The following is a 27923-nucleotide window of genomic DNA, read 5'->3' as shown; positions in this document are numbered from 1 at the left end:
GAATGAATGCCATTGGTCCCATATTTCCATCTCTCAGTGTGAGATTGGTGGAATAGATGGATGGGTAGAGGTGTAGTCTGTCTGGAGCTCAGAGGTGCCGGCGTTGGGGACCTTACCTGTTGCTGGCAGGGGGCACTTGTCGCAGCGCGGGCCCCAGGCCTTGCCCACACTGCAGCAGCACAGCTGTTTGCTCAGCTGAGCAGGCACCGGGTGCAAACACTGCTTCCCCGAACTGACCAATCGGAAACAAGCCCCTTTCTCCTCGTGGATGGCAGGGGTGTCAGCTGAAGAGGTGCGGCGGAGGGTGGAGGGAGAGGGGCGAGGGGAGGTGCGCCACAGTGGGGGGAGACACATACATGGAGGAGAGAAGAGAAATAAAGAGAAGAGAAATAAAGAAGTCCCCCTTCACCGGAATCCCCTCGCCCAACACAGAGTCCAGTAGTCGCACATTTATAACAGCGACATCAAAAATACCAAGAAAAATGTGAAACATCTCGGCGTAGTTAGCTGCTACCGCTGAGACATTTCATATCTTCGACGCAGGATTTTTGAGCTATGAAGAAAGTGTTGACTGAACTAAACGCTCAAACACAAAACACACGCGACACACACAACATCGAAAGCTCGTTGGGTGTACACACATTGAGCGCTTCATGCCGTTGCTTCATGCACTAGTTAGCAAGGTCAAACGCTGACTCAAATAACAGCATGCAGTAGGGTTGGTTGAGTGTTTCTGAATGGTGACCATCATGAGGGGTTGAAGCAGCTCTAATCCTGAAGTGCGGGAGCAGGAGTGGAAACTGTGGTATGGCAAGGCACCAACGGAACAAAGACTCTCTAAGGCTTTGACCTCCAAGTAGAGCTAGAGCCATATGATGTTCTTTCAGCATATCTTCATTTTTTCAATTGGTAAGCCATACCTATCAACGGCAAATCAGTGCTAACACAAATGGACCATGACGTTCCTTTATTTCTCTCTCACAACAGTCTCCAAAACCCCAAACGTGACTATGTTGTTGTACTGTTCAGACCAAAAGCAGGCATTAATGAGTTAATGCACGAGATTACAAGACATCATTCCAACAACAGTGAAAGGTAATAGCCTTTTCTTGACCAATTCCTGTACAAAAGGTCACAAAGGCTTGTTCCAAAGTTTTAATTCCTCTAACATGTTCCCTTCAGGCAGTTTGTGTGGTGCATTGATATTCGTCAAAACAGGCGGAAAGAGTTCTCAGGTTTCCAGTCATTATGTTGACAAAGCTGAGCGTGTGTGTGAGTGTGTGTGTGTGAGTGTGTGTGTGTTACTGTTGGAAAGGCGGGCTCAAACCGCTGAACCACTGTCCCCCCAAACCCTCCACAAAAATTGTGATGGCGCCTCTGAGTCTCACACTTCACAGCTCGGACACACGGTGGAAATCGTGCATGACAGGCAGAAATCATTTTCGCTCTAGTCTCCACTCACTTGCCCAAACTCCATCCACCCCCCTCCTCCCTCCAACTTACCACCCACAGTAAAGTTGCCACCAATTAATACCAGTGACTCCAACTCCCTGATGTGGCAGCACCACCGTGTTTAACACACTTGAGTCTTTTAGCGTCTCAGAGACGGTCCAGCTAAAAGGGCTATGGCTTTTGGCTATTGGGTTCAGTTGCTAAAGGCTAAACTAGAGCAGTCCCATGAATAGGCCAGTGAATGCCCCAACAATAGAATCTCTCCCTTTGTCAGATGTTCGGAGGTGGCCCAGGAGAGGGTAGTGTAGATAGAGGGATAGAGAGAGATGAGATTGCTGGGGTTCTGTTAGATTGCCCTGGATGGCCCTCCCTCCATTCCAAGTCAGTTGCTGTATTTGTGTCCCATCATGTTACCCTATTTTGGAGCTTGATCAGGTGTGGTTTGTGAACTTCAAGCTAAAATTGCAGTCTTGCACCAGTGGAATGTTTGATGACGTGTCAAAATCCCCAAATCCAAATTAGTCCGAGATATTTTAAGTGCTACGCATGGAATGCATTGGTTTATTTTTGTTATACGTTTAGTTGGACACAGGATGTACATGTATGTAAATGTCAAGTGTCATTCCGTGGTACACTAGGGCATTATTAGTGGCGCTCACAATGGGTACGCCAGTTTTGGTTGGTTACTGTTGCGGTCATGCACACTATAAGCCAATCAACACGCAAAGGCGCAGTACAGGGGAGGGTCAGGCTATATCCTGGTCCTTCATCAACACCAATATGTTTCTCTCCAAACTCCACTCTGCTTTTCAGGTCAGTAGAGAGCTAGAGTAACTCAGTAACTCAACACACACAATGAGGGGAGAAGTCTAGACCTGACATTGGGGGTTCAATGACAGGCAACATATGCAAGGGAGGGGGCAGACACAACGGCTGATGTCACTGCTGAATTTCAAACGCCTCCTTGTTCCATGTAAGAACAAAACGATAGCAAGGCTCCTTGCCGTAGCCAGTGATGTTGATGAATGGCCACTCAGGTTTCATTAGCAATGCGATAAATAGAGGGGAACCAGGAATAGAAAAAAAAACAAGAATGACAAACACACACACACACACACACACACACACACACACACACACACACACACACACACACACACACACACACACACACACACACACACACACACACACACACACACACACACACACACAGTGGTCGGACTGGGAGAGACAACGAGCCGACAGGGTAACACATGCTAAACCAGATTACATTGGAACAGTGATTAAAGGCCATCACTGTTCAATCGCTCTCCGACCAAAAACCCAGAGAACATAGAATCAGGTCAATAGGATTTTAATCCCTCAACCCTCCCTCTTTCCCTCCCTCCCTCCATCCATCCCTCCTTCCGTCCCTCCCTCTTTCAGTGGAGAGAAATGAGATCGGTTGGGTTTTCAAATGCTGTGCCTTGTGTTCCATGCTCTGAGGGGAATCTGATTAATTTGATAAACACCATGCTTTTCATCCATGCATTTTCATCTGTTCCCACATTCGTATGCATTTCATCAAAACGCAGCCTTTGCAGTACGATTTGCGGCATTCACAACATTCTTAGACTGCAACCCAGACTGTATGGGCTGAATAAATACAAATTCAAAGAAATGTATGGGAAATGTATGTCACACCCAAATATGGCACTGAGAGAGAGAGAGAGAGAGAGAGGGGGGGAATATGGCACTGAGAGAGAGAGAGAGAGAGAGAGAGAGAGAGGGGGAGAGAGAGGGAGAGGGAGAGGGAGAGGGAGGACTTACGGATACAGGTGGAGAGGGTGGGGTCAGGGATGAAGCCGGCCTTACAGCTGCACCTGTAGCTACCCATGGTGTTCAGACAGTCTCCGTTGGGACACACGCCCTGCAGCTGGCACTCATTAAGATCTGCAACAGAACAACAAGGAGAGGAACAAAGTAATGCACTGTTGATATACATATTAGTGTTTATTACACAGTACAGAAAGGAACATGAACTGAATGTGCATAGAATAGAGTTGTGTGCAAAACACAGCCTGTATGCCTGACACCTATGAGTTGGCAACTCCACCGATTACCATCATTCTATTTGTTTCTGTGCATGAGTTTGTATAATAGCTCACAACAACCACATTCATATCATAACCCTGGTGTAGCCACATAACCCTGGTGTAGTCACATAACCCTGGTGTAGCCACATAACCCTGGTGTAGTCACATAACCCTGGTGTAGTCACATAACCCTGGTGTAGTCACATAACCCTGGTGTAGTCACATAACCCTGGTGTAGCCACATAACCCTGGTGTAGTCACATAACCCTGGTGTAGTCACATAACCCTGGTGTAGTCACATAACCCTGGTGTAGCACATAACCCTGGTGTAGCCACATAACCCTGGTGTAGTCACATAACCCTGGTGTAGCCACATAACCCTGGTGTAGTCACATAACCCTGGTGTAGCCACATAACCCTGGTGTAGTCACATAACCCTGGTGTAGTCACATAACCCTGGTGTAGCCACATAACCCTGGTGTAGTCACATAACCCTGGTGTAGTCACATAACCCTGGTGTAGCACATAACCCTGGTGTAGTCACATAACCCTGGTGTAGTCACATAACCCTGGTGTAGTCACATAACCCTGGTGTAGTCACATAACCCTGGTGTAGCACATAACCCTGGTGTAGCACATAACCCTGGTGTAGTCACATAACCCTGGTGTAGTCACATAACCCTGGTGTAGCACATAACCCTGGTGTAGTCACATAACCCTGGTGTAGTCACATAACCCTGGTGTAGTCACATAACCCTGGTGTAGCCACATAACCCTGGTGTAGTCACATAACCCTGGTGTAGTCACATAACCCTGGTGTAGTCACATAACCCTGGTGTAGCACATAACCCTGGTGTAGTCACATAACCCTGGTGTAGTCACATAACCCTGGTGTAGTCACATAACCCTGGTGTAGTCACATAACCCTGGTGTAGTCACATAACCCTGGTGTAGTCACATAACCCTGGTGTAGTCACATAACCCTGGTGTAGCACATAACCCTGGTGTAGTCACATAACCCTGGTGTAGTCACATAACCCTGGTGTAGCCACATAACCCTGGTGTAGTCACATAACCCTGGTGTAGTCACATAACCCTGGTGTAGTCACATAACCCTGGTGTAGTCACATAACCCTGGTGTAGTCACATAACCCTGGTGTAGTCACATAACCCTGGTGTAGTCACATAACCCTGGTGTAGTCACATAACCCTGGTGTAGCCACATAACCCTGGTGTAGTCACATAAGCATGGTGTAGTCACATAACCCTGGTGTAGCCACATAACCCTGGTGTAGTCACATAACCCTGGTGTAGCCACTACATAACTGTTCTGGTCAAAGGCAGCCCTGTAGTTTTAGGTAATTAATGTGGAGTTGAAGAGACAGTTTCAGGTCTCAGGCATAAATCCTGGTTATGTAGTAACCTTACAGAAGAGCAGGTTCATTTCCTTAGTTCAAGGTCTGGGTTATGAGGCTGTGGCTGTGGGACTAACAGCTTTATGCTTTATGTCCTCAGGGGTTCGTTTACTGGCTCATTGCAGCTGGGCTATGTCAGCCAGTCACTAGAGCAGGGTTTCCCAAACTCGGTCCTCGGGACCCCAAGAGGTGCACGTTTTAGTTTTTGCCCTAGCACTACACATCTGATTCAAATAATCAACTCATCCTCAAGCTTTGATAATTTGAATCAGCTGTGTAGGGTTAGGGCAAAAAACAAAACATGCAGCCTTTGGGTCCCGAGGACCGGGTTTGAGAAACCCTGCTCTAGAGCCAAACTTGTTCAGGAAGCAACAGCAGGGTAGACATAATATGTCCGGCTGGAAAAAGGTCAACAGAATGCTCTCCCCCATATTCTTCCTCATAACAGGAGACAATGAGACTTTGTATCCCCTTCCAACTCAGCTGCCTCTTAGCTGTTTACATTTATCTGGTTCATTTCTTCTGGTATCCAGTTTACAAGTGCAGTTTGTTATTGAGAGGGCTAAATACGAAGCATGTGTCTGAGTTATGTATCAAAAAGAGAGCTTTGTTTCCCCCTAATTCTGTTCCACAGGACACATATTTTCACTTTCTGTTGCAACGTGAAAAGCAGAACCAGTACAGGAGCATCATGTACACAGAGAGCGTGCTAGACGCCTGACACTAAGTGGATCATGTCATGACAAGAGCAGCATCACATCACCGTGTGGTACTCTAACACCAGCCGAAAACATGTTGATATCCTTTCATGTAAGTCGTGAATATTTCAGCGGCTACATCACGTCCAGGTCCATATCACAGGAGGCTCTGCTGTGCTCTGTCATACTCTGTCATACAAAAGAATCACTAATCAGGGGCAGAGACGTCATTCCCAGTGACGTTTCCCCTGGGGTGGGTGAATGAGGGTGTTCCTTCCTGCCCGACAGGATAGATGATCAAAACCCCCTTTTTTTCTCGGGCAGATCTCAAGAGATGAGAAAGATGTTTGCGTTAACATTCTTTTCTATGACACCCTCTGTCGGGAATATCAATGAATGGCAATTATCATCTACGGGACGCGGCGTGTACTCAAACACGTCTCCACTGGTGGTTTCACAGTTTCAACACCTGCACCGCTCCTCTGAGCCGCGCCCACCTGCGCTGTCAATCACCGCACTGACAGAATAATTACCCACAAGGCGATAAAACGGCCCAGCGGTGAACCGAGTGGGGGAGAGGTGAATTCACTATTTCTGGCCCCTTGGGGCCCCACAGAGAGCGGCCAATTGCCTCTGATGACACACGGAGAAATGTGTCATGCTGGGTTGAGGAGAAGCATAGGAGCACAGCCACCATTGGAAATGAGACCCTGGTCTCAATGAGTTCCCCTGGTTAAATAAAGTTTAATAAACCACTGCTCACTCATCACCTTAATCACTTTGTACTCAGATCCGCTGCCTGGGCTGGAACCAGAGCATGTGAGCAGAATTAAGCAAGTTGCACACCGCTCTGGCGCTCCATGTCTTTTACCAACCACTCCGTGCTCACAGAAAAAAAAATGCCACTCCAAATTCGCTCCATTAATTCAAGTCACAATTTAACCAACACCCATCTATTCTTGGGACTACCTGGACCTACCATTTGGTTTTGAAGTATTGAAACCAAACCATTTGGATTTGAATGAAAAGTATTTGAATAAACATGAAAAGGTAAATGTAAGAAGCGCTCATCATTTCAAACGGGCTACATGTCATATTACACAGCATATAAACACGCTGAATAGGTCAGGAGACAGACAGGGAGCCTAAGAAATAAAAAATTATTTAGGTTATATTATTTAAATTGTTTCAAAACTATAGCCTGTGCGACACAGTAGGCTGGACTAAAAGCGCTCAGCATTTAAACAACATTTCGTTGTATTAAATCATTATAGTTTATAAATTGCGCATATAGGCTTAGAATTATATACAAATTAAACAAAAAATGACTTATTAGTGCGTTTGAAATCATTTTCCCCCCAAAAAATTAGAAACACGATTTGGCCAGTCTGTGGCTTCAGGCTCATGTGATGGTGCCTGGAGAGCCGGCTAGCAGCAGGAAAATATCCTCTCCACAATTGCAAAGCTACTGGGATGATAAACACCCTTTTGGCCAATCTTGGCAGGCTGGGCAGAGATGCAGAGTTTGTTTTTCACTCTATAGGTAGGCCTAAAGGTTTTTAGGCACAATAACCCAATCAAAACGGAAAGCTCCTCGGGACGTGGGAATATGCCAGGCCTATTGGGCCAAAATCAATTATGGCCCTTTGTATAGATAATAGAACAAAAATGAACGAAACGTTTAAGAGATCTGATTTTGAGTTTATAAATACTTTGCTACAATGACACACTTAGTTATCTACCCACCTCGTTCCTTTCTTTTAACATGTGCACGTAGTAAGTACACCATCACGCTTTTGGGATACTTGTCTTTTCAGATTCCACAATGATTCTTTAGTTGTAGACACTACATCACCACACTCCCTCTCTTGCTCTTGGTCCTCATCTTTGTGAGTCACCTTGATTTTTCACCTGTGTGTTTAATCAGTTTCTTTCTGAAAATATTTAGCGAACTCCATGAGAGTAGCTAAAGCAAGGGGTTACAGCCGCACACAAGTAGACCACAAACGCCTGCTCCGCCGGGCATGCCCTGAGCTCCTGAAGTGAACGCTACTGGAGTGAAATTGGAGCGGGCGAGAAGGCCGACGCTCCAGCCTTTGGGAATCATTGGGCACGCTCCACTCCTCGCGCCGCTCCCGCTTCGCTCACATACTCTGGCTGGGACGCACCTGTGCATTAGCCCCCAAAACACTCAGCAGCGCCTGAGAAGTGCTAAACTAGAGTATGTGGGAGGGAGATTGGCTTGTCCAAGTGAAATCATACTGAACTTGACCATGCCTAACACCACACCTTGCCCTACCCTCAACGCTTCAGAACTCAAATGGCTCACTAGGGAATTTAATCAGAACCTGGATCAGACCGGGACCAAACCGACTCCACACAACTTTAAACCAGCCAAACAATCCTCTACCTTGTCTCTTTTTCCCTCCACATCTTATATTGGACACAGTCACACCATGTCCGGCGATTAGTAAACACACGTACCTAGCTCCAAGGAAAACAAATTGGAAATGAAATCCAAATCGGCCCTGTAAAAAAAGGGGGAATAATAACGGGAACAGGATGTGGTGGATTACAGGGTGAGTCACAGCACCTCCACAGGAATAGCCAAGTCTGGGCTCCTGGGCCCTGGGCCGGCACTCTGTTCTCCTCAGCCTGGCAGCTCTCCGACTAGGCAGCAAGCAGGCCTCAGCTCCCCTTTCAGAGCCCTTTCCGCCTGGCAAACGATTAGGCGTGGTGGCGCTCTGCTTCATGGCGAACCAGTGTAACCCTGGCAGATGCCCTCTATTGGTTGTGCCATGCACTACAGTACCAGTGCTGTCAAAGAATGGGATTCCTTTGAAGAGAGCAGGGAGTGATGCCAAATGATGTCCCCTGATATCTTCAATGTCTTCAATGTACCGTCCACTGTTCCAATATTTCATTCTTAATGATGTGGAATAATGTAGTGTACTAAGTGTTGGGCAGTTGCTATTGTATAAGAAATGCCACAAGCTCGATTTGAAGGAGAAGCATTCACTATTTCAGAACCCCTCTCTGTAAGATCTGACCGTTCAAACAACCAGCTACCATGGAGAGGAGCAGAAGTCTGGGTTTGCAGCTGAGAAGATTTCAGAGCAGAGGCCTGTGGCCCATATGGGCCCCACCCAGACACTGAGGCTGGCCTTCTCTCTCTCTCTTTCTCTCTCCATCTTTCCCTCTCTATCTCTGTCTCCCTCTCTCTCCCCTTGAATGGAGTGCTGAGTGAATCTGTTAAGATGGCGCCGACGTACATGGCAGCTCTGCTTCTAGCAGCAACTTTTCAGTATTTTTTTTGTGTGCGTTATTGCTTACATTATTAGCCCAGAACGTTTTTTTGCATCAGTACATACAACCGTAAATAACGTTTAGATATCAGAGCACCAGTAACTCACCAGCATTCCAACCAGAAATACAACTTCCCCGAATTGGATCCTTTGTGACAAGCATTTCGCAACACCCGCAATAACATCTGCTAAATATGTGACCAATAAAATGTGATTTGATTTGAATGGGCCACAGTGGGTTCAAAAGTCGCTGGCGCGGAGCAGGCTTGATTTAGAGTGACTCCCCTGAAAGTGGTCAGGCCTGCCAGCCCTGATGTATTGTAGTCATCGCTTGCTATCATATTCAAATTCAATACAGATTAGGGAAATCTATCAAATATGGCACCTGCCTCTTTTTCCTCTCTCCCCTGCATGGCTGTTATGGTGTTTGGGGTCCTGTTAAAGCAGGATTGATCACTGACGAGCGAGTGGAGCAGGTCAGGAGGAGAAAGAAAATAATGAAAAACTTTCATCCTTGATGGATTTCAGGCAGCTCTGGGAGACAACAAATGGCAGCCTGCACACTAGGCTTGTAAATTAAGAATATACTCTCTCTCGCCTCAGAGTTGGCTGAGTCAGTGCGTCTGTGGAGGACCGGAAGCTGAGGGACCAGCAAAGGGTGCTGTGTACAGGTAGACAGGCCCACACCGCCCAAGGAAGGAGTAGAGCAGAGTAGAGCGCACAGGACACCAACACAAAGCGAGAGAATTATATCATTGTCAAAATGAAGCATATTCATTCCCGTTTCTGGTTTGTAGCCCTGCTCTCTAGCAGGGTTTTATGTGGCTGGTGACAAATCATTTCTTTGGGGCTCATTTCTCTTGGCGAAGCCCTCCTCCACGCTAAGAAACGCTCTCTGTGTGGGAAAGCACAAGCAAAACAATGCCAGCGGTCGACGCAGAGAGGTTGAACTAAAGGTGGGCCGCAGCTCTTACCTTGGCAGTGGGAATTGTTGATGCGCTTGTATCCCTGGGGGCAGTCCATCGCCTGTCTGGATCCTCCTGCTGTCAGAGGAATAGCTGGAGAGAAGAGAGAGAGAGAGAAAGAGTTCTTTGTTTTGACGTCCATCATTCCATCTCTGAGACTTATATGACTCAATATAGGTAGAGTATATACGCTTCATTCTCTCACACGAACACGTTTGAGGACATGTCAAGGTTTTTCAAATGCATAAGCATTTTCTACTGATACTTTGGGGATTCCTTCTGACTTCTGAGTAGACAGCATTTGATGACTCATCCAGAATTGTTTAGGAAGGAGGAAGGCCACTCTGACAGTCTCTACTCTGACCTGTTCAACGCAAAAACACGATCCATCAAAAACACACCTTGAGTAAGAACCAGTGTTTCATCTGACACACGTGCATGCATGCGTACCACGCACGCGCACACGCACACGCACACACACACACACACACACACACACACACACACACACACACACACACACACAATATTTAGTTTATCCCACTGGAAGTGTCACCTAGAACAGTTACATAGTTTATCATGACTCCAGGCTAGAGGTGGCGTCAGGAAACCTGCCAAGAATAAAAACCATCACACTTGGTTTTGATTGATGACAGGTTGCTTTAATCCCACTTTGATCTGAAATCACGAATGCATGGTATTGGCCTCCTGACGCAGGCCTCTCAGCTTACTAGCATTGTCTGATAGCTGTTAAAGGACACGAATAGGGATCTCAAGCTTACCTCTAGGGAAAATGAGAATCATGGCAAAATAAAAACATTTTTGCTCCCATATGGATTTGAGTTGAACGGCAGCGCAAGCATCCACTATATGAAAACAAAATGAAAGGGAAAATATGGGTAAAACCCCCCTTCTCTCACGTGGTGTACACACGCACGGCAACTGATCAAACCCATGAACAAACACTTCCTCTCGTGCATTCAACTTTCTTATCCCTGGCCACACAAGCCTCAAGGACAAAACACTGTGTAAAAACACCCTCCTACCTCCGCTTCCAAATGCCAAACATCATGTAGCCTTACTGTTTCATTTCCAAAGGTTGACATGAATTGCTTTCATTGTAAAAACTCAACGAAGGGAGCTAACATCTGTTAATTAAGACTCTGGTTGAGTTCCAATGGGTTGACAGAGGATGAGGGAGGAAGAGAGCCCGGGGGCACAGTCAGAGTCCTCAAAGAGGAACCATTAAACCGCATTGCCCATGGTACCGCTGGCTCAGAATAAATCAAACCATTTCAAAGCTGATGGGTGACTGCAGATGGAGAGTTAACTCAAAGTCTGCTTACGGTAATAAGGGGGAATCTAGATCTACTCTGGCAGACGGAAGTACTGATGGAGGGCTTTTCAGGCCCAGTAACAGGGTGGCACCCAAATACCTAAGAGCAGATTGATAACTTGCTACCCTTCTCAACAGGGAACAAGGCTGTGTTTGTTTGCGCGTAAGCCAATCTATTTAACAGCAAAAACTGTCTCCGGGGCATAATGTGGCTGTTAACACGGTGCCCACACATAAATACTAACCTCACGCCTCTGCCATTCCTGACTCCCAACACAACCAGTCAGTACACAGTGCCTCCTTTGTGCCTTTCAATAACAGGAGACTTTTGGGAACAAACTGGTGAAGGCCTTTAGGATTTGTTCAGTGTGCAAACCTGGGAAGTAATGGTCGAAAAATATGTGTGGTGATTTCTGACCTTGAAAGAGTCTACCTGTCAGGTAAGACAGGAGTACAAACTAACCAAGTTCAACTTGATTCTCAGGCCCAACAGGGAAAAGTCTCCCTGACATAAAATGAGAGTTAATGAAAAAGCTGTCATAAGATTATTTGATAATGATTAAAGCATAGTTATTTCATCTCCAAAGTGCACTGAGGGCACAGAGTACTTTGATGCCTGTCTGATTGAGGCAGACTAATAGTCTTTTTCTGGGTTACAAATGACTTTTTTTTATGAGCTCTTCTTGAGTACAAGCTATTCACGTGAGGATATCCACCGCCTTCCAGTTAATTGATGAAAACACATATTTCTAACCACGTCCCACCCCTGTCTCCTCCCACCATCCCCTCAGTCCCCTAAGCTCTCAACGATCCCATAGCTTTGGTATGAAAGAAACAAAGATCATTCTTTAAGCAGCACCCTTGGGAGATGGCTGGAATGGTCTAATGCAAACATGGGCCTAACCTTCCCCCACTGGGTAACAACAAGCTAAAATAGCCCAGGAAGAGAAAGACAGGACAGCCACGTGGAAACACAGACTACTGGTATGGAGACATCCAGGTTTTTTTTTTTTTAACAGATCTCTTCTCAAAATAAACCCACAGGGTCAAAAGCTGGCCACCTTTTTTTATCTGGATAAACACAAGCGTCATATTATGTTCCCAAATGAATGTGACTCTGCGTCTTTATTTTGCCTGTTGCCAGCTGATACAAGTGACTGGGCAACTCGTGAGAGTGCATTATTTTGTATTTTATCTTTATTTAACTAGGCAAGTCAAAGCTAGGATTTTCACTGAAGGTAGGCTAGCAGTGCCTCAAGAGCAGCTGCTCTGAAATGACTGGGCTGGACATTCTGTTGTTACTTGCAGTAACTAGGCTACACTGTGTAATGTGTCTCAGGTGATGAGAGAGAGGCTGTGTCATGTTTATTTGAAAACAGATCTCCCAATTTCTCATTGCTAGCATATTTTTTAGCATCCCAGCATAGTTCCTTCTGCCCCCTTCTCTGTCATTCTCTGTGAAAAACCATTACCCCTCCTGTCTTTGGTAGAAGCTGGGTTCCAATGTGTTGATTGTCTCGACACAAAAAAATCATTTTCTTGGAAGCAGTTAGGAAGTGAGAAAGTGCACATGCCAGTAAACTGCTTCCACAGTGCCAGTAAAGTGCATTACCGGATCTATCTTCAACTACTGTGTCTCGGCAGCAAATAGCCACACAGTACTCACATAGCTGAGACAAATGTCATTGGGCTGAGACGTCCTTAATTGGGTGTGCAGTTCATCTGTCTCTGTCGCTGCCTGTCTATCTCACAACAGTCTCTCTCACTCCCCATTCACCTTCTGATAAAGGCCAACCACTATAATCTACACCAGTCAAAGAGTGTTACTTGTATTACATCGGTACTTACATGGTTTCGGGCACTTCTGGCATTTGTGGAACCCCCAGGATGTTCCGATGCTCTGACAGCATTCCTCCTGCTTGCTGAGACCAGGGAGGGCCTTGCCACACTGGCATTTAGAAGAGAAAGAGAGAAAGAGAGAGAGAAATAGAGAAAGGGAGAGGAAAGGAACAACAGAGGGAAAGACTGAGTGAGCGAGTTCAGTATTTTCAGCCGGGAAAAAAACTCCCTCCATATTCCTCTACTTGGCTGGCTGAAGTAATAAAAAAAAGCTGCGCGACAACGCCTCGCGACGTGGGCTTGTGTGCCATCAGCATCACACAATGGCCACCTGTCACTCCAACTCTCAGACAGAACAGCTCTATTATAGAACACATCCTGTCGCCAAGCCTCCCTCAGATGGACACACACTGATAAGGGAACACTCGTCGGCGCCTCGCCTGCTGATGGAGCCTTATCACCACAACGTCCATTTGACTGCAACATGTAAACCAAATTGAATGGTGATCTGGTGTGGATAAGATGGGCGGGTTGCCAATGCTGCTAATAACGTTGGATGTATTGAAGCACTGACCTGGGTTAAGGGACCATTTCTAAGATGGGAAAAGTTCCTTGGTGTTGATAAGATCTTTATTCTCTGGGTATAAACCTAGCAGGCTGAAAAATGACAGGAAGGCTCTTACACCTGCATTGATTTAAATTGAGGCATGGTTGTTTCCCCCCCCCCTTTAAACAAACATCAATTTAGATTAGCGTAGATTAGTTTGATGCACAAACAGTTACTTTGATTGTAGTTTTTCCAATGCAAAGAATGATAAATGGCTGGCATTGAAGCAGTACTCATTAACCACAAATCCTAACAAACTCTCCCCCTCTTATTTCCACTCTCTTTCTCCAACCCCCACCTTTCCCCTTGTCCTTCTCTAACCTGTCTTCCAATACTCTCAATCTGCACTCTCAACACTTCTAGTTTTCCTCTCTCTACCCCACTCTTCACCTCCATCCCTCCTCTCTCTCCATCCCTCCCCTGTCCCCTGTCCCTCTCTGACCTGTGTGCCAGTGGTCTCTTGGAAGCAGCGTCCCAGCTGGCTGTTGGAGACAGGCTGGTACTGGGGTACGTAGCTCTGCTGGTTGGGGTAGATGATGTTGTGTCCCTGCTGCTGGATCTTCTGGCTGCTCTCTGAGTGGTGGTAGGTGTAGTGGGACTGGGTCTGGGAGCGACCATTCTGCCCATTGCCTTTCACCTTCTGCCCATTGGCATCCAGCTGGGAGACCTGGTGGATCTGCACCGAGGCCTCTGGAGGATGCTTCACGTGGATGTTCACGATGCTGGGGGCATATTTCACTAGGGGAGACAAGGGAAAAAGGAAACGTCGGGTCAAAGTTATTGAAAAGAGCAACTTAATGTTCCCCGACTGCACTTTAGATGTACACTTACTGGATACTCCTTCGTATTTGTACCTCGATGCCTTTGGATGAAAAACTAACATTTTCAAAAAATCATCCATAACTCCACGTTTTTGGACTCAGTCTCTCTATCTTACCAGGGTTCTGTCCATTGCTGAAGGTGAGAGGCAGAGTGTGAGTGGAGTGAATCTGGGACGTCTGCTGCTGTCCATTCTGGCGCTGCTGTCCATTCCCGTTCTGAACAGGCATCTGGCAGAACTTCCCTGTGAAGGTAGGCGGGCACTGACACTTGTCCCTGGCACTGCACTTTCCACCATTCATGCAGGGAAGATGGCATACCACTAAAAAACACAAAGAACGTGAAGTTTAGCCAGCTGTGTCCACAGGTGACAGCGAACCCAATGATATTACACACACACTCTGAGCATTTCACAGCAGTTTATTGCTGGAAACGTTTTTTTGACTCGGAGGCTGATCAACCATTAAATAAAGAGCAAGTAGACAAAACAACCACTATTTATGAACTTTGTTTGACATTTCTCAATGAGTTATCGTCTTCCAATATAGTTTTCATCTCTGAGTGCTCTCTCTCTCCCACTGCAGCTTCCATATGCCAAATACCTCCTCTAGGAGGTTTGTGCTTTGGCACACAAAGATATGAAGCAGGAATCACAAGCTGCAACATTAAAAAGCATGATGGATCCATCCAGACCCAGGAGAACAAAGTCTGTGTTGTTCAGCCATCATTCACGTCTCTGTCCTCGTCTTCCAGGGTTCTATGCCATTACACATTCAGCTCAGTGTCCAAACACTGCCTGGCTCCCCCACCATCAATATTCATCACAAAGAAGCAAGGAGGTGGATGGCAAATGATCCATTACGCCTGGAGACTGCATAACTCCTCAGCAAACCTGGCTTAATTGAGGAGCCTGTGATGTATTCATGTATTCAGCCCTAGGGTGTGTTTTCCATCCTGACTCTGACACTCATGAAGAGCTCAGCCTGGTTCTGAGGGAGACTTCAGGCCCAGATAAGGCTGCTTGAGGCTAAGACCCAAACCAAATGACAGAGGTGTGACCAGGAAAGTATTACTCTCCAGAGGGGCAATGACACAGAAATGCCTTGATGTTCATACTCAAAATTGAGTAAGTGTTCCATTCTCCCTTTATTTTTTACTATCTCTCTCAACCCATCATTCACACCTACAGTCTCACTTTTCTCGTTCTCTCTCTGTCTCAGAGTTGTCAGTCACCCAAGGCTTATTCATCCACAAAGGAATTTCTTCATATCTCCAGCTAGTCTCCGCACGCGCCGCACATGCCACCACACCCCTCAGGTCACCACGCACCACACGCCAGATTTAAAGAAACAAAAACAAATGAGAAATATAGAATCTAAAGGAGAACATTAAAGGCTCCATTCAGGCAGTAAGTTTCAATAATTGCGAGGCTGAAGGACCTTCTGTGCAGGGTTTGTTTGCCGAGCCGTCCTCTGAAAAGGTCTGAGGGAACTGAATCCCCTCTCCAGTGTATTTGAAATATGTGTCAATGGCGTGTGGGTCGCCAGCATGAATCAAGCTGTCAGTCCAACCAGCAGACAGAGAGGCGGTCTCTCTCTCGCTCTCTCTCTCAAATGGGAATACCTGCTGCCTACGGGGAACACCACAGTCTCTGCCATCTAGGCTTCCTGGGTCGGTCGTCCTTTCTACCAGTGCAGGAATCTCCTCAGCAAACCGCGAGTCTTTTGATCAATTGAGCGAGAGAGAACTAGGAATCACACCTCTTCTGGCACTCTATTGCACGTTGTAGTAAAGCACGTCAAACAAAGATACACAGCAGAAATTGCTGGTGGTGTTACGTGTTATAATGTTTCACGCATCCAGGTCATTTAAATCACACACTTTTCAGACCTTCAGAGGCAATCTTAGACATTAACCTCACGCTAGTGTTTCAAAATGAAAATGGTGTTTCAAATTCATTGAAAGAGGCATTCGAGTTTATTATAGAGAAAGTTATACATGTTCCAACTAAAGTAACAACATTCCTATAGTAGCTCTTTGTCCTGTGACCTAGAGTCTTTGTGTCCAGTGCCTCCGGGTCACTACCATACTGCACACATATTGCATCCATGTTTATTTGTTTAATTTAGTGTGTTTTTCCTAGAAAAGGACAGGCAAGGTTTGGTAGGATTTGCAGCGGTGACACAATGGCAGCTGTAATAAATCTGCCTCTCCCCAACCCTGTCATTATGGTGACTACAACACCGCTCCCAAACCTCACATCCCTGCTGCCTCTGATTCTATCTGGCCCATACAGGGACCTGCTCTAGAGTTCTGTTTGAAGTCCTCTCTGACTCTGCCCTTCCCCAGCACCAGTCCCCTCCCAGGTCTGACCCATGTCATTACCATGCGGCTGGTGGCATTAGGAGCATCAGGTGACATTCCTGTTTGATATGCAAAGACATCTCAGGGACAACGGGTTATTTTTTACATATGGGATGTCTGGAAGAGACAGCATCCATGTAAAATGTGATTTGAGAGAGTATATATGGCTAATCAAACTGGTTGACAAGCCGTTTGCCACATTGGTACTGACTGGTCATTTGAACAGAGCAGGATCTACACATGATAATCATGGGTTTGATGGGACCCAAATCAAACCGTATTGGATGAGCACGTAGGGTCAGTCATTTTTCCTGACCACGTGACCTGACATCTCCAGTCTCTTTGAATGAGGTTCATTCGCGCATTAAAAATGTCAATCACAATGCCTAATGTGATGAGTAACTGTGTCTCTTGTTGACTGACATCCGGTTTGCCCTCCTCCTCCGCAGCCCTCAGTATGATGTCATAGAGCCTCCACCAGAAGCCACAGCTGTGGTTCCCAGAGCCTAATGAGATCATTACTACATAGACTGCTTACCGGGGTGAATGGCCCCCAAAACCACCCCACTTCATCTGGTAGAACGTGTTTTGTCAACCCATCCCCTAGAACCACTAACCACACCATAATGGTTACACACTCATCTTGTTGTGGGCGGGAAACAAGCTACTGGAGCTGTGTGTGCCAAAACATCGCAGGGTGGGAAGGGAAGTGCCACTCTTTCAAACAGCAATTTAACTTTATCAGACCTGATCTGATTCATTTCTGATAGACAGCCACTTAAGGGAAATCAATGTAAGAGCATTCAAGGGAAATGAATCGTTATTACTGCATTGTCGGAACTAGAAGCACAAGCATTTCGCTACACTCGCATTAACATCTGCTAACCATGTGTATGTGACAAATAACATTTGATTTGATTTGATTTGAATCCCCCCATATAGTAGTCCCAAAATATTCAAATATATAATTAATAGCAATGTCAACATGTCATGACAGCAGTGATACAGTGTACATGGTTTGGTTTCATGATCACTGCAAAGGTTTTTAAAATATGAACTGCCTAAATTGCCTTAATCAGCTGAGTCAGAGAGAGTGACCTCAGTACCTCAGTCCCAAAATCAGCCACAGTCTTATGCGCTCCAGATGTTTCCTCTGACTACCACAGAATAAAAGGAGACTATTTCACCTGGTGGACTGTGGACACGCACACACACAGATGTACACAGATACAGTTAACACAAATACCCCAACGGCAGGGGTGTAACTTTTACTGGAGACGGGGGGGGGGGACATGTCCCCCACACATTCTGAAATTGCATTTTTGTCCCCCCCCAGTTTTATCACTGGAATGTGATCCAAACGAGGCAACGGTGTGCTTTGGGACCACGCGGACGCCTCCGAGAGGTTGGTAGGCTGTTTGGCGTGTTTATCCGACTGGATACATATTTTTTTAAATAATAATAATTATGTCCCCCCCACTTCTAAAGCCAAAGTTGCACCCTTGACAAACACACACAAAACCACACTGACTAATTTCCTCCTCATCCACTAAATGGTTGAGAGTGGAAAGTGAGAGAGGGAAAGAGAGGGACGACTGGAGCCCTGGAAGTTGTTCATTAATGCAGGCTGCTGTGCTCCCTCCGTGGGCCAGGGATGTGTGATTAGAGGAGGCTGGGTCAGCAGCAACACAGTGTAGGGCCCCTGGGTGCCTAATGAGATTTTAAGACATGGTGTCTGGCATTTCACAGAAAAATCCCACTTAGTGGTTAGAGCAGTGAGGCAGGTTGGCCCAGACAAGGCAACCCTAGACTCACGAGAGAGGCTAGCGCCTGGTGTTTACTGCGGGCACAGGATCTGGCAACCAGAGAAGCCCCCATCGCTTCCCACTCCACCGCAGGCAGCCCATCCACTGAGACTGCAAAAACAGGGCAGCGCTTCCCTGCCTCCCAGGTAGGGATGACTAAAAAAATGCAATCTACAAAGAAGAAAACAAAACTTGGAGGGAGGAAATGACAGTGCGGTGATTATAAGCTAATGAAATCTGACAAGGAGGAAATGACAGATACCAGAGGAGCAGTTGACTCCAGCCATCTCCAGCTCGATATAAGGCTGGAGCTGCACAGCTCATAAACTCTCCAGCACGCTCCGCCACTGCCAACCGCTGGACTCTCCCCTTCCTCCATAGCTACAGGTTTTATTCTTCACCAGATGATCACCCAGCCATAACTTGCGTACGTGGGAGCGAAGGGAGCCTATAAAACTTAGTGAAAGTGTTTCAGTTAAATACCTGGCACTCTCCTTTACAGGGCAGACAAAGAGAGAGCTGCAGACTTGTTTCTTTCCCCGAGAGCCTCACATGCTTTCAATTAGGCACTGACCAAACACCTGATTACACTCCTTTGGACCAGTGAAAGCCTAAATGCACTATTAGTGTGTAATGCTCATTAATCAAGTCTCACACAGGACTCTAGACACATAGGCCTCCAGACAACTACCTCCACCCAAAGTCAACATGGACGTCCAAAAAATGGAATGGGATCCCCTCCATTCCGGTCCTTCTCACCTCTGTAAAAACTGAACAGGTAACCTGAGGAATTAGAACATTTATGGAAATTGTCCTGAGAGCTGAGGAAATCTATCAGCTTCTTTTTTTTTTACCTCTTCCCTGAAATGGGAAAAAAGTATGCGGACACCTGCTCGTCAAGCATCTCATTCCAAAATCATGGGTGTTAATATGGAGTTGGTCCCCTCTTTGCTGCTATAACAGCCTCCACTCTTCTGGGAAGGCTTTCCACTAGATGTTGGAACATTGCTGCGGGGACTTGCTTCCATTCAGCCACAAGAGCATTAGTGAGGTTGGGCACTGATGTTGGGCGATTAGGCCTGTCGGCGTTCCAATTCATCCCAAAGGTGTTCGAAGGAGTTGAGGTCAGGGCTCTGTGCAGGCCAGTCAGGTTCTTCCACACAAATCTCGACAAACCATTTCTGTATGGACCTTGCTTTGTGCATGGGGGCATTGTCATGCTGAAACAGGAAAGGGCCTTCCCCACCAAACTTTACAATTGGCACTATGCATTGGGGCAGGTAGCGTTCTCCTGGCATCCGCCAAACCCAGATTCACCAGTCAGACTGCCAGATGGTGAAGCGTGATTCATCACTTCAGAGAACGTGTTTCCAATGCTCCAGAGTCCAATGGTGGCAAGCTTTACAACACTCCAGCCAACGTTTGGCATTCTGCATGGTGATCCTAGGATTGTGTGCGTCTGCTTGGCCATTTCATGAAGCTCCCGACAAACAGTTCTTGTGTTGACGTTGCTTCCAGAGGCAGTTTGGAACTTAGTAGTGAGTGATGCAACCAAGGACAGACAATTTTTACCTTGCTATGGGCTTCAGCAGTCGACGGTCCCGTTCTGTGAGCTTGTGTGGCCTACCACTTCGCGGCTGAGCTATTATTGCTCCTAAACGTTTCCACTTCACAATAACAGCACTTACAGTTGACCGGGGCAGCTCTAACAGTACAGAAATTTGAGGAACTTACTTGTTGGAAAGGTGTCATCCTATGACGAAGTCACGTTGAAAGTCACTGAGCTCTTCAGTAGCGGCCATTCTACTGCCAATGTTTGTCTATGGCGATTGCATGGCTGTGTACGGGTGTGACTGAACTAGCTGAATCCACAAATTTGAAGGGATGTCCACATACTTTGGCCATGTCGTGTATTTGTAGAGGTGCTGTATGAAGAAAAGGGGTAAAGGAATATATAAAATGCTTCCCTCCATCTCACCTCCATCTTGAGTTCAATCGAGTAAAGGTTTAACTGAATGAACAACAGAGACAGATTGCAAAATAGAATTATATGAAATAGTTTGGGATATGGCCTTGTCTCTGAGGAATGCAGTTTGAAGGAAGTCGCTAACTAACGCTAGTTAGCATTGGCTCGCAAAACTACCTCTAACTTCCTTCATACTGGACACAAAGACATAAAAATGGTATCCATCAGTTCCTCTGATTCTGCCAAAATCCCGAAGTATCTTTTTAAGGGTAGTACAGCTGGTGGTGGTGGGAGGTGGATGGTTGTCGAAAACTGTTGCTGAAAAACAGCAAATATGAGAGAACATGGGGAAGTTGACATATAAACTCATTTACACTCATTGGTTGAGAGAGAGGAAAGTGATAATTGCAAGAGTAAGCCCATAGGCTAATCACCAAGCGTGTGGAAAGTGAATTACTGTACAGTGCTTATAGGTTAAAGGTCAGTAAGTGAATGACATGGTTCATAGGAACAGGAGAAGAATGAGACGCCATTCTGATACATTTGTGTTATTTCCCGCCACGGCCGTATAATAGTTAACGAATAATTATCTGATGAAATCGTCTAGAACGCAGCTAACACACAAAACGAACTGGCAGCCGTGACCATTTTTAATAATGAAGCCTGGACTGATCCAGGAGGCTCACAATACTTGGACAGGCAACGCGCACAACTGGGGACACAATACGCCAAAAAGACCACTGAGGTATGGGAAAAACACCACTCTGAAAGGGTTCCTTATCCCCAATAGAATACTGTGACAGTGGAGAGAGACAGAGAAGAGGGGTCGAAAAGAGTATGACAGGGTTGAGAGAGACAGAAATAGAGAGAGAGAGAGAGAGAGAGAGAGAGAGAGAGAGAGAGAGAGAGAGAGAATGCGAGGGAGAAATGTTATTCCGTTATCAGTAAGGAGCTGATATGGAAACTGAACGAGACCGTTATATAATCTGCCAGCCAGTAGACTGTACAGTAGTAAACTATGCAGCTGGGTCCTTCTCTCTTTCCACATACAAGTCTAGCGGAGTTGGACTGTAGGAGAGTTGAGGGGCTGTCTCCATCGGCGACAGAGGGTAATATGGCAGCCCAAAACCACCAGGCCTCCAGCCCTGAGCGCTGACTAGGCAGGGCAGCAACCCAAAAAGAAATGGGGAGAAAATGAGGCTGCTGCTGCTTGTAAATCAGACAGATGCTTAAAATCACCGGCAGGTTTTTCCCCCCTCATCTCAACGCCTTTGTTTTCCCAAATCCAACCCACATCATCAAATTGTTCCTATCATATTCTCAAAGGATGTATTGTGTTTTAATTGCACAAAATGTCATAAGAACAGCACAGTTCAACCCACCACTATGATCTAACCCTCTTTCCACAGGACTGTAAAATACATTTTTCCTTTGCAGAGCCTCCAACAGGCATTTAGTGCCGTGTTAAGTGGGTAAAAAGTACAGTTGCAACTCGCCCTGGATAAATGAGTCACAAATCACAAAACAACTTAAGCTTGTTATGGGCTTGGTAAGCGTCTTAATTAGCCAACACCCTGTAGCAAGCAGGGACACATCTCCACCTTTTCTTATTATGAAGCAACACTCTCCCTTCTCCTCCTCCTTTCTCATCACTCAGGTATGATCAACAAACATGGGATTTATTCCATCTCTGCTGCTGGAGATGGGCCCGCACACTGTAAATAAAACTTTGCTCTCCTTTTTCTAGGCTCTAGTCTGTGCTACTTAATAGCTCTCTTGGCTCGGAGCATGTAGGGAAGAGCCGGCCTGGGACAGACTGCATGCCTCGACGGGTACATTAGGCTGATACTACGCCAGGTGCTCTCATTTAAAGAGACAGTCACACGGACAGAGCAACGCTCTAGACTGCAGATCTGCACAAAGTGCAGGAAAAGGCAAGTTATGCTGCTAAATTTGCATGCACTTTACAGCATGATATAGGCATTTAGTGATGATTAAAGTAAGTATCTTGAACCACAAAATGAGTAACAAATCAATTGGTATTGGTCACGTACACATATTTATCAATGTCGGAGTGGCATTGACAAAAATACAGTAGAATAGAATACAGTATATACATATCAGATGAGTAAAGCAGTATGTAAACATTATTCAAGTCACAGAAGCAGAGCGAGCACTCTCCTATCTGTGTTTGCTGCTGAGTCAGACAGGAATTAGTTTTCTTTGGGTTTTCCCACATGTCTGTGTCAAGAGCAAGAGGCAACATACAGTGGTGAGCTCCGTATAAGGATTGAAACAGATTAACATACTAGACTTTTTCAGGGTCTGTGCAACACATTAAGGAACGCCCACCTTTTGTGCTCCTGTATTGGAACAGTCACTTTGATATTCTGTTTTGCGTATAGCAGGGTTCCCCAACTGGCAGACCGCTGGCCTAATTTGGTCCGCGAATGGTTTTATTTGCCCCCCCCCCCAAGTTTTCTGAGCAAAACTGTTTTATAAAAATATATTTTTTATTATTTATAATTTTCATTGTTGGACATCAAATACTGTAAAAACACCAGGAAATCATCTCCAAGTGATTTACATTTTGGAAATCTGTTTCCAAGTATTCCCACGGATAATAGAGTTTGTATGAAAATGTAAGCAAGGTTTGAAATTATTATGTTTTAGTCAAATTTGATATCTGTTTGGGCTTCTTGCGGTCAATTTGCAGTCTACAAATGATTTGTGATTATATTCTGGCTCCCTGCGGCTGAATCCAGTTGATAATCCCTGGTATATAGCATGTAAATCAGATACTACACGTTTATGCAGGAAAATACAGTGTCGGCACATAATGTAAACATCAATCATCAAAATAGTTTAACACCTCATACAGAACGCAGATCGTGCGCACACGCACCAACACACACAACATAATAAACCACCCTGAAGCCGGATGCTTTCTACCGCATTAAGCACCAGACACAAGACAGCAACCACATTGGATGAACACAGGACGGAAGCAGATGGGGAGGGGTGATGATAAGTTGGACCAGAGATCACTCACCTACTCTGAAGTTGGAGGCAGTGAGGGTGTCCGCGGCATGGCCGTTCTCACTGACGATGGTGGTGGTGTTGCCCAGCTCACAGTTGTTCTGGCACCGCCCCCCTGTGCAGGTCACTTTGCAGATGGTGGGAGTGAAGACCACCTTGATCCGTCCCGTCTGGTTCCCCACTGCCAGTCGGGACGCACAGCACACCATCAGAAAGAAGAGGGAAGGGAGGGAGAGTCTAGTCAGTCTTGTATCCATTGGTTAGTTAGTAACACCTTGAGTGGCCTGTCACAGACGATCACGAACAAAGAGTTCAGTCAAAACAATAACTGAAAGGACTGTTGTCCTCTCTATTCACATATACCCCTGTTGTGTCTCTCTTTTCCCCTTTTATCTTTCTCTTTCATTCCCTCTCTCTCTCGCTCCCACTGCTTCTAAATCCGGTGGCGTCTCTGAAACATGAGGAGGGAAAGAGAAAAAACAGAGGGAGAGAGCTCAGCAAACAAAACTCTGGGATGCACTCCAATTCTTCATCAAAAGTCAAGTTCCCTGAGAGGTGGGTATTGGCAGATCACAATGCCATGCTTTATTCCAAGACGGACAACGAGTGGGCATGGCAGTGTAGTCGGCCCTGGTTTCTCTGCCTTCCCCCCTCCCTCTTCTTATTTCTCTCTCTCACTTTCTCCCTCCCTTTCTTTCCTGTCTCCCACCTAGCAAATGTTCTAGGACTTTGGCGCCTCTGTCTGAAAGAAAGTTCTCCCAAAATGCTTTGCTGTGTCTCTTCCTAAGATCACCTCCTCTCTCTCTCCCTCTCTGCACTTTAGGATGAAGTCACAGGCTACCCACTGCACTGAGATAGAAACTACCAGCCTGCCCGTCCACCCATTCGCCTATCCTCTCCCCTCCCTCACCACCAAACCCAGCCCTCATATCAGACAGACAGAGAAAGAGAGAGGGAGGGAGAGAGAGAGAGAGAGAAGGAGACTAGCGAGACAGAGAGAAGAGTATTGATCACAAACATCTGTACGAGGTCTACCGCATCCCTTCCCAGACTACCCTCCTCCAACCTTTCCCCTTCTACTTTTCTGCATTCAGTGACACAAGTCTTTATAGAAAGTTCCTCAGCTCCCCTTCCTTTTTCTCTCCCATTCACATCTTCCTTTTCCCTTCACCAACGTCTCGCTCTACGTCCTGTCTTTACTTCTTTGCATGCCCCCCCCCCCCCCCCCATCCAAACTTCCCCAAAACCCCAGACTCCTGAGCTCAACATTTCGTCTGCGGCTGTCAGCTGTTCACACCAGACAGAGCAGAGATGCAGGGAGCATGGCCAAGGGGAGAGAGGGCTTTTTCTCTAAACCAGAAAGCAGGCAAAACCACTGGATTACAGGCTTTTGGGCTGCCTAAATATTTGCTATAAGATGAAGAAAAAAAAGATGTCGACATAAAGGGGAACTAATATGATGTAGTCAAAAGCCAAGGACTAATAGACAGTTGGTTTTAAACGTGAGCCAACTGTATTATATACATAATAGACATAGTATTTAAAAGACGAGTTTAGAAAGTCTATTTTGCCAAATGTCATTTCCAAGTAGAAGGAAGGAACGCCATTCCCATGTAGGAAGGAGCATTGCTCTGACTGATGCTGGCATGGGAGAGCTGATGGGGGAAAGGTCTGCTTTAACAGCCTTCTCTGCTCCTTTAAGACCCTGTAGACATATCAGGCTCCACTCAGCCTCTGGCTCCTGGTCGGGTCCTACACATGAAAACCGTCAACCTCTCCATCAAACTGCCGCTGCCTGCTGAAAGGTCCTGCGTTCTTTACCTACAGTATACTCCCCCGTGTCACACCAGGGCTTTCTGTGTCTGCTATACTGCGCCATCGCTCCAGACTACGCAGAGTTCGGCCAGCGGAGTGTCCCTTTTTAGACATCGCCTCTCACGTCGCTCAGTCTCTCTGCACTCTTTCTTTTCCACGTTCATTCAGAGAAGGCCTGGGTGTCACCGCTGACAGGGGGTATAGAGATGTATGGACAGGAGAAGCCTTGGAAACAGATCACATTCCCTAGCACATAGAGATCTATAGAAGGCTCTGCTGTTGTCTGACAGCCCCCCCCCCCCCCCCCCCAACATGTTCAACACATGCCTTAACTACTCTGACACAGCTTGGAGTCCCTTGCCTCAACAGTGATAAAACATGTCCGTCTTCATCCCACTATCCCTCTTCTGCCTCCATAAGTGTACGTAAGCAGATCCTTCGCACGGCACGGTAGACTTCGCCAGCTCTGTGGAGCATATGGAGAGAGAAGCTGGAGGGGCGTCTCAGACAGAACGCAGACATCAATCAGCATGGAAGACGCAGGGGGACGCAAGAGGAAGGGGCTGAGAACACACAGGCTAGGCTAGACTGGAGGGATGTGGGGGGGTATGGAGAAAGCGAGTCTGCAAGGAAAAAGAGGGTCTTCTTTTGAGCTCCCCCGGTGGACCTCTACGGGTCCAATGTTTCCCTGTATGGGGTCGAAGACAGCAGTCTTTGAAGCCAAACATGTAGCCTTCCAACGCGGCGATCTACAGCTTAGAGCGGGAGGGTAGTTTGTCTGTCTGTGTGGGAGAGCTGAAGGACAGCGGCCGGCGGGGAGAATGGCTTTCCCAGACAAGGCACCATAGCTAGCTGCTGACAGGCTGTCTGTTGGGTGGGACAGGGCTGACATGAAGGCTGCAGGCCCAGCGATTTAGGAGCACAAACATTCTGCCCTGTTTGCTACTCCAACAGTCAGGTAGCACACCAACACCACCGCACACTGGGCTAAAGCCAACAGTGACATCCCTACCAATTTGGAGCTGAAGGCCTGAGGCGCCATTCATTGTGACATAGCCAGTGTATCTACTGTAAGTGTTTCGCAAGATGGAGTAAAGCTTTTTGTGCCTTGACTCTTTTTTAATGGGGTGGGAGGCAGGGGGCAGGGGGCAGGGGATTGGGTTATATTGTGCCCTTGTACAGGTGCATTCCTTTCCCTTTTAAGACCTCTACTGTGTCTTAGAGATGTGCAGTTTGTGAACAACTCATTATTTTTGAATGACTCTTTTTACTGACTCAAGAGTCATGATTCGCTCATTTCACTTGTTCGTTTGACCTGGGATTAATACGCCCTCCTCCGGCTTAGCGGCTCTGGATACGTGCTCCAAGCAACTAATGCTGCAGGCAGCATAGAGAAGAAAAAGACATGTTCGAACTGATCATTGATCGCATGGTGCAAGAATGAATGCAATTCATTGATTATTAAATGTTATTGATGTACAGCTCAACAAACTCAAACTCGAGTACTAATCGTTTAAGGGGCTGCTGCAGTTCGCAAATGATATTGTGCTTATCTCCCTCGCTGCAGTCAAGCATTGTGTTCTGCCATGACTAGTCCACAATGTAGTCCAGTTGCAAAGACATCGTTTCAATGTTAGAAAAATAATCATATTTTTATGCCTACCAATCAAAACTGTACATTGTTTGAATCATACTTTTATAAGTCTCAGTCACAAATGACAGATCTAATTCCCCTATAGTGAACGAGAGGCTTGTAGAATCATGACTCTTTCTTGCTCATCAGTAGGGGGTCCTGCGTGCTCTGGGCATTACTAAACCAAATTAAAGAAATTAGTCAAAGTATTAATTTTTTTAACAGAAAGAGTTGAAAAAATCTGAGTCAGTAAAAAGAGGCGAACTTCGCATCGCTACTGTATTTCCCCTCTCGTCCCATCTTTCCGTCTCCCCTCCTCACCATCTACATTTCGCTCTCTCTTCTCTCTGATGTCTGGACATATCCCTGATGGTCCCACACTGGAGCTGTATGAAAGTGGACTGGGGTTATTTGTAGCTCTGTGGCCAGGCTGGGGCTGGCTGAGGAGCCACACGGGCCCCAGAGGGGAGAGGGAGGAAGACGCAGACAGACTCACAGAGACCAGCGGAGGCTGTTGTGTCTGCAGACTGCTCCATTTATAGCACAGAGACTGTCTGGGTAGACGGCCATGGAGCCATTCACTTTCAGGTCAGCAAATTACTTACTTACCTAAGCAGACGTCCCCTGGGAAGTCTAACAGGGGGTTAAAATATGTATATCCTCTGCCAACACAGTAGAGAGTATACCTCTAGGTGTACATCATATCAGATGTACAGTATAACCTTAAATACATACCATGAGACGGGAAATCATCATGAAATCCTCCAAGCCACTACACTTCCAACCA

The 27923-nt window shown here is 46.4% G+C and overlaps 1 protein-coding gene across 2 annotated transcripts in view; it reads right to left on the bottom strand.

The window, feature by feature from the left end:
- Window positions 1-27923, bottom strand: part of ltbp1 (latent transforming growth factor beta binding protein 1) — a 133089-nt gene that overhangs the window by 47603 nt on the left and 57563 nt on the right. The window contains exons 5-11 of one of the 2 annotated variants that reach the window (XM_038991875.1): window positions 23702-23869; window positions 14633-14836; window positions 14138-14433; window positions 13098-13197; window positions 9923-10006; window positions 3265-3387; window positions 117-284 (exon numbers count right to left, since the gene is read on the bottom strand). In XM_038991875.1, coding sequence (XP_038847803.1) covers window positions 117-284; window positions 3265-3387; window positions 9923-10006; window positions 13098-13197; window positions 14138-14433; window positions 14633-14836; window positions 23702-23869 — 1143 coding nt within the window. The remainder of the gene's footprint in view (window positions 1-116; window positions 285-3264; window positions 3388-9922; window positions 10007-13097; window positions 13198-14137; window positions 14434-14632; window positions 14837-23701; window positions 23870-27923) is intronic. The other variant, XM_038991876.1, reaches the window with a different exon arrangement.

This window comes from Salvelinus namaycush, chromosome 4 (genome assembly GCF_016432855.1).
Source record: "Salvelinus namaycush isolate Seneca chromosome 4, SaNama_1.0, whole genome shotgun sequence".
Lineage (NCBI taxonomy): Eukaryota > Metazoa > Chordata > Actinopteri > Salmoniformes > Salmonidae > Salvelinus > Salvelinus namaycush.
Note: the sequence above shows the minus strand (reverse complement) of the source record. Positions and strands in the feature narration are given on the sequence as shown.